At 38.1% G+C, this 7,151-nt stretch overlaps 1 protein-coding gene across 1 annotated transcript; it reads right to left on the bottom strand.

Moving 5' to 3' along the window:
* Positions 1 to 1,383: 1,383 nt before the first annotated feature.
* On the bottom strand, positions 1,384 to 6,667 carry LOC142231391 (uncharacterized). The gene is made up of 2 exons (XM_075301998.1): positions 1,544 to 6,667; positions 1,384 to 1,476 (listed from the first exon to the last, which is right to left on the bottom strand). The coding sequence occupies exons 1-2, from the start codon at positions 6,665 to 6,667 to the stop codon at positions 1,384 to 1,386; spliced, it is 5,217 nt and encodes a 1,738-aa protein (XP_075158113.1).
* Positions 6,668 to 7,151: the final 484 nt, after the last annotated feature.

Genomic DNA, 7,151 nt, shown 5'->3' with positions numbered 1-7,151 from the left:
ATATTATTTCTATAGAAAATTGAAGTACCTCTTACTTGGTTCCAGACATCCGAACTTTTATCCGATCTGCCTGATATTCAAAATCAAGAGGTATTTTGGGTTCATAAATTAGTGTGCTCAATAGGGTGTGTAACTTGGGCTTCTAAACACCGCTATTTTTATCCGATTTAACTGAAATTGAAAATCTAGAGATATTTTGGGTCTACGCATAAATACGCCGAATATGGAGTGTATCGGTTTATGTTGTCGTATTTACCTCATATGGACCGATCTCTAGATTTGACCTCTTAAGTGTGTAGACATCCCAATTTTTATACGATTTGCCGGAAATTAAAAATTTAGAGGTTTTTCGGTCCATAAATAGATGTTGTCAAAGAATTTTCGTTTCTCAGAAAAATAAAACCGATAAAAAACTTTCAATTCCCAATACACATGCAAAGAAAAATTTCATCAAAATTCAATGAATTTTGGTCACAAATTTATTTTATTCATGTATATACATGTAGGTATATACATATGTTCAAGAACAAATTTGCTGAAATGAAAAGAACAGAAATTGTTAGTTTGTAAAGCTACTTAGCGCTGCTGGTTGTTGTCTCGTCCACTGCCAAAAACAGAGAGCGTGAATTGAAGCAAACAATGTTGGATGAAACCATGTTGCAAAAATTTAAATTGAGTCAAAACTCTGCGAACCGCTATAAAAATATTGGAATATGAAAAAAATATTGAAACATTAATCTACAAAGCAACAACAATTTAAGCGCAAGTCCATTCAATGCATGCAAACATTGTTCGTATACAAGAATGCACTGAGAGCAACAATGTTCGATCAAACCGTTTGATCGAACCTGGCAGCAACTGAGCAAACATTGTAGCTTTCAAACAAAACAATTGCATTTGTTCCAGCAAACATATGTATATATATTAATCAGTATGTTAATATGTCATTCAAATTTTACATATATATAAATATATTAATAAGTGTGTTAATATGTAATTCAAGTTGGATATATATATTAATCTGTATGTTAATGAAATAGTGAAGAAATGTAAATGTACTTTTTTATGAATTAAAAGAAATGGAAAATAACAAAAATATATTGATTTTTAACTTAAATAAAATAAAAAATATAAATAAATGTAAAATATAAGATGCGTTGGTGGTTTCACTGTATTTCCACCAACATTCTCCCCCCTAAAGAACGGATGTTCTTAAGTCTGATGAATATAGTCCAGATTGGCCTACCGTTGGGAGTACTTTAGTCGAGCTTCGCTCCGCTGTGCTCCGACTCACAGCGCTATGGTGTAGGCTCCATTCGTGGACATATGGCAAAGTGGAATACTGATGAAATTTGAAAATGTTTGTTGATGATGAAGATGAAATCATGTATTTGCAGTTGATGTGATGATGATATAATTGATGCTGGCGGTATGACACGAAATGATTTTGTGATTATCAGTTGATATGATTGTTAGCTGGAAGAAAAGATATTTTAGAAATAGGTCTTTTTAAGATTTTGTTTTTAGTAGAAACTGATACAACCCTTGTTCTACCATCTCCTCCAGGATGGATTTCTTTAATTCGGCCAAGTAGCCACTGTCCCGGTCCAATACGTTCATCAGCAACCAATACTAAGTCTCCGACTTTAGCATTTTCACTTTGCTTTAGCCATTTGGGACGCGATTGGAGACGGTTGAGGTACTCACTATGCCAGCGTTTCCAAAAATGTTGCTTGATTTTTTCAATGCATTTCCATCTAGTCAGCCGGTTTATATTGACGTCAAGCAAAGTCTCATCTTGAATGCAATTTGTGGGCTCGCCAATCAGAAAATGAGCTGGGGTATGTGCATCGAAGTCAGCTGGGTCCGGTGATAGTGGACATAGTGGCCTGGAGTTCAGGATACTTTCTATTTGACACAACAATGTGGACAATTCTTCAAAACTAAGAAGTCTGTCACGTACCACTCGTTTTAAATGATATTTGACAGACTTTACGCCAGCTTCCCATAATCCTCCAAAATTAGGAGAAGCTGGCGGAATAAAATGCCAAGTCGTACCATCATTACTTAGCGCATGTCGTAGCTCTTCTGGTAAAGATTTCTGTGACCTATTGTGGAGCACCTGTAGTTCCTTTGATGCTCCTACGAAGTTGGTACCACAGTCCGAGTATATATCGGTGCAGCCACCTCGACGTGACACAAATCTTTTAAACGCAGCCAGAAAAGCGCTAGTGCTCAAATCTGAAACTGCTTCCAAATGAAGGGCTTTCGTAACCATGCAAACAAACAGGCAAATATATCCTTTTGTAACAACAGCAGATCTGATAGTGGAAATTTTTAACATAATGGGGCCTGCAAAGTCCACCCCACTGTGTTTGAAAGGTCTAGTGGCGTTCAAACGAACAGAAGGCAAATTACCCATTATTTGTTGAGCCGTTTTCGCAGATTGTCGGAAGCACCTCATACATTTGTGGATAATTGACTTTGCCAACTGGTTACCAGATAAGATCCAGTACCTACGGTTAACATATGACATTGTCAATGTAATTCCACCATGTAGAGTTTTTTCGTGCGAATCCGTTATTATTAGTCTAGACAGGGGGTTATTTTTCGACAAAATAATGGGGTGCTTAATATCATAGTCAAAACTAGAGTTTTGTAGCCTGCCACCTACCCGTATTAGACCATATGTATCAAGAAAGGGCATGAGTTTCAGTAGCGAACTACTCCTAATGGGACGATTTTTTAAAAGCTGCTCAATTTCTATAGGAAAATCAACTTTTTGAGCAACTTTCAAAATTCTGTAAAGTGTATCATTTATCTCAGTGGACGTTAAAACTCCTGTGCGCCTCGCATCAGGCTTTCTACAATTATATATGAATCGATAGCATAATGACAAGCTACGAATCAAATTGTTAAATGTCGAGTATCTCAAAAAAATATCAGGATAGGTTTTTTCGTTCAAAGCATGAGTCGAAATTCTCGCTCTCTGCTCCTCCGTAGTATTAAATTGAGGTAAATTACGAGGCCACGAATCCGTGGATTCCCTCAAAAATCTTGGGCCAAACCACCAAGTGTCATTATTCAAAAGTTCCGTGCCAGAAATTCCCCGTGACGCACAGTCAGCGGGATTAAGCGACGTCGGTACATACCTCCATTGAAAAGGGTCGCTAAGTCTTTGAATGTCCGCCACTCTATTCGCCACATAAACTGTCCAATGGGACGGAGACTTTCTGATCCAGCTCAAAACTGTTGAGCTATCACTCCAAAAGTAAGTGGTCTCTATAGGTAAATTCTTTAGTGACTCTTTAACATTTTGAACCAATAATGCTAAAAGCTTAGCAGCACATAGTTCGAGACGTGGTATCGAAACTGTCTTAACTGGTGCAACTTTCGATTTTGCCTGCAAAATAGAAACTCGAATACCACCTGGAGTCAAAATTCGTGCATAAACTACTGCCGCATATGCCACAGAGGAAGCATCACAAAAACAATGGAGCTCCACGACAGAATTTGGAGACCAGCCAATCCACCTTGGGACTTTGAGGCTTGATAAATCCTTTAGTGAAGATCGATGATTTATCCAATCCCTCTCAATATCATTTGGAATCTTAGAATCCCAATCAATGCTATCCTCCCAGAGCCTCTTGAATATAGTCTTCGAGACAACTGTAGACGGAGTCAATAGCCCCAGAGGGTCGTAAATTCTTGCCGACTCTGAAAGGATAGATCTTTTCGAGAAAGATTCTCGCTCATCAAAGTTAACCCTGATCGAAAATGTGTCATCGCTTGTATTCCATTGAATACCTAGCGTTTTGACAACATTGTTGTTTCGATCGAAATAAATGGAAATCGATGGGTCTCTGCAATCAAAGGGTATTGCAACAAGAAGCTCTTGCGAATTCGTAACCCATTTCCGTAAATTGCAGCCACCCTTATTTAAAAGGGCACACAAATCCTTTTGTAATTTACTTGCATCTGAGAGATTATCAGACCCGGAAATAATGTCATCAACATATGACTCTGACATTAAAACCTCAGCAGCGCTTGGAAAATGGGATCTGTAATCCTCAGCAAGTTTTTGTAAAACACGAATAGCCAAATATGGTGCACTGGTGGTACCATAAGTGACTGTATTCAACTCGAAAATTGAAATATCTTCAAAAGGATTTGCTCGCCATAATATCTGCTGATATTTTCGATGTTCTGGATGAACATCGATTTGGCGGAACATCTTTTCCATGTCTGCTCCAAAGGCAATCCTATGTCTCCGCCATTTTGTCAAAATGGATGAGATATCATTCTGAAGAGCAGGTCCAGCGGCAAGTTCCTCATTGAGTGACTTGTGGCCCTGGCTATGACTACTGCCATCAAACACCACGCGGAGTTTGGTAGTAGTACTCTGCTCCTTGAAAATACCATGATGCGGTAAAAAATATGAGTCCCGACGGACATGATCAGGATAATGACCAATTCTAGTCATATGACCTAATGACTCGTATTCACTCATAAAGTTTTTATAACTTTGAGCGAATTCTGGTCTTCTGGAAAATGAAATTTCCAACTGACGCAATCGTCTAAATGCATTCAAAATATTGTTCTGAATTTCTGGACTTGAACCATCAGATAGAATGGATTTAAATGGCAATTTCACCATATATCGTCCAATTTCAGTCTGATTTGTGGTGTCAACAAAATAAGATTCACAAGCCAATTCCTCATTTGACATGTCTCTATCGGAGCATATTTCCTCCTGTTCCCAGAAAGAACGTAATATGGCGTCCAAATTGACGTGATGTATATGAAGCCTATGGGTAGATAAGCTTCTATCCGATCCAGAAAATACCCAACCGAAGTGAGTATTTTGGAAAAACATACCATTATGTATGAAAGACTGGGACGGAATTTTCACCTCGAAACACACATCTGAACCTAGAATCAAATCAATGGGATCAGAATCATAAAAACGCGGATCCGCCAAATCATCCTCACTGATGTCAGGCATAGAAATGCTCTTTGCACAGGCATCAGGCGTATACGATGATAACTTGGTAAGGACTAGCGCAGTACATGAAAGTACTGATATGTTTCTCCTCGAAAACAATTCAATGTCCACCATAAATTTAGAGACGCTCCCACTACCATCACCTATGCCCACAACAGTGCAGTGAGATTTGGTCCTCTTAAGGCCCATCAGCTGTACCGCCGATTCGGAAATCAAACATCCCTGAGAGCCGGGATCTAAAAGGGCCCTTAAAGGAAATGTGCCACGATTCGTGCAAACATGCAATCGTATCGTGTACAACAACACAGATCGAATTACATTCGCGTTATGTGTCGTAAATCGATTGGAAGGATTGGTGTCAGAATTCGAAGTAGATGAAACCAACGGTTCCGCTGAAAAAACCTGTCCCGATAAACCATCAGCATGTAAAACAGAATGGTGCTTTTGTTTGCAAATAACGCAACGAAAGGGTGAACCACAATTGTTTTGGTCATGTCCAACCGAAAGACAATTGCGGCAAATTGATTTATCGGACAGAAATTCATTTCTGCCATGCACAGATAATGCTAAAAATTTATAGCATTTTGAAATAGAATGGGACTTTCCGCAATAAATACACTCAGTCGGAGTCTGTCTCGAAATTTTTCCAGTGTGACAAGAAGTCTTTTTGAACGAGTTAGAATTCTTTGTGGATTTCGAAAATTTCGAGTGAGACTTCGAAGCTGATGAGGAGGAAAACTCATTTCCCAATGACTCCAAAGTACGGAATGTTCTATCAAGAAATGTAAATAATTCACTACGTGAAGGCAAATTGGTACTCGATTTCAAAGAATTTTCCCATTCTTTCCTTGTCTGCAAATCAAGTTTTTGCACCAACAAATGAACAAGAATGGGATCCCAATTGGAAGTGTCTATGTCTAAATTCCCCAAAGAGGAAAGACATTCCCTGGCGAAATCTAGCAAAACCCTAATTGACTGGCAACCCCCATCGGATTTCGGTATATTAAAAAGTTTGGAAACTAGATTCCCAACAAGCATTCTCCTGTTATGGTATCTAGATTCCAAAACTTCCCATGCCGAGTCATAATTAGCTTCAGTGACCGGGATGGTCTTAATAAGGCTAGCGGCTTCGCCCGAAAGTGTTCCCTTCAAATAATAAAATTTCTGAACCCTATTTAGCGATCCATTGTTGTGGACCAAGGAACAATACATGTCGCGAAATGGTACCCATTCAACGTATTCTCCAGAAAACTTCGGTAAATTAATTTTTGGCAAACGTGAATCAGAAATAATAGCGGCATCAGTACGATTACTAGGGGCAACAAAAGTGCTCGCCAATGGAGAATTAGTTATCGAATTTTCCGGTAAAGCGTCAATAATTCGGCCTTTAAATTCCAAATATTTTTCCGTAAAATCGAAATAAACATCTTCCTTCATATAAGGAACATCGTCCACGTCTAGCGACGTATCGCGAATTACACTCACAATTTTATCATGTTGGTCCTCAAATTTATTGAAAATTTCGTCAACTCGTTGTGCTAAAGTGTTCAAATAACCATGAGTTTTCTCGCTTTTTGCTTTCTTTTCAAATCGTTTTGCATATTTCACAAGCAATTGCAATGTGTCCCTTTGATTAATTATTAAAACTTCGAGCGAACTCATAATTATTTATTTAACGTGCACAAATTTTCCAATAAATTCACTTGGTCACACAACAAATTTTCACCAAATAAGCCTACACGTGTTGGAATCCTAGCCAATGAGTTATCAAATAGAAAAAATGGAACGAGATTCCCGGGTTTCGGCACCAAATAATTATGTCAAAGAATTTTCGTTTCTCAGAAAAATAAAACCGATAAAAAACTTTCAATTCCCAATACACATGCAAAGAAAAATTTCATCAAAATTCAATGAATTTTGGTCACAAATTTATTTTATTCATGTATATACATGTAGGTATATACATATGTTCAAGAACAAATTTGCTGAAATGAAAAGAACAGAAATTGTTAGTTTGTAAAGCTACTTAGCGCTGCTGGTTGTTGTCTCGTCCACTGCCAAAAACAGAGAGCGTGAATTGAAGCAAACAATGTTGGATGAAACCATGTTGCAAAAATTTAAATTGAGTCAAAACTCTGCGAACCGC

The sequence above is a fragment of the Haematobia irritans genome, chromosome 3, assembly GCF_050003625.1.
Source record: "Haematobia irritans isolate KBUSLIRL chromosome 3, ASM5000362v1, whole genome shotgun sequence".
Classification (NCBI taxonomy): Eukaryota; Metazoa; Arthropoda; class Insecta; order Diptera; family Muscidae; genus Haematobia; species Haematobia irritans.
Note: the sequence above shows the minus strand (reverse complement) of the source record. Positions and strands in the feature narration are given on the sequence as shown.

Excerpts from the sequence above, each read along its gene's own strand:
- LOC142231391 (XM_075301998.1), bottom strand. The coding sequence starts at position 6,667 with ATGAGTTCGCTCGAAGTTTTAATAATTAATCAAAGGGACACATTGCAA. Across the intron at positions 1,477-1,543 it reads GAGGAGATGGTAGAACAAGG|CTAACAATCATATCAACTGA; the intron begins GTTGTATCAGTT and ends CTTTTCTTCCAG.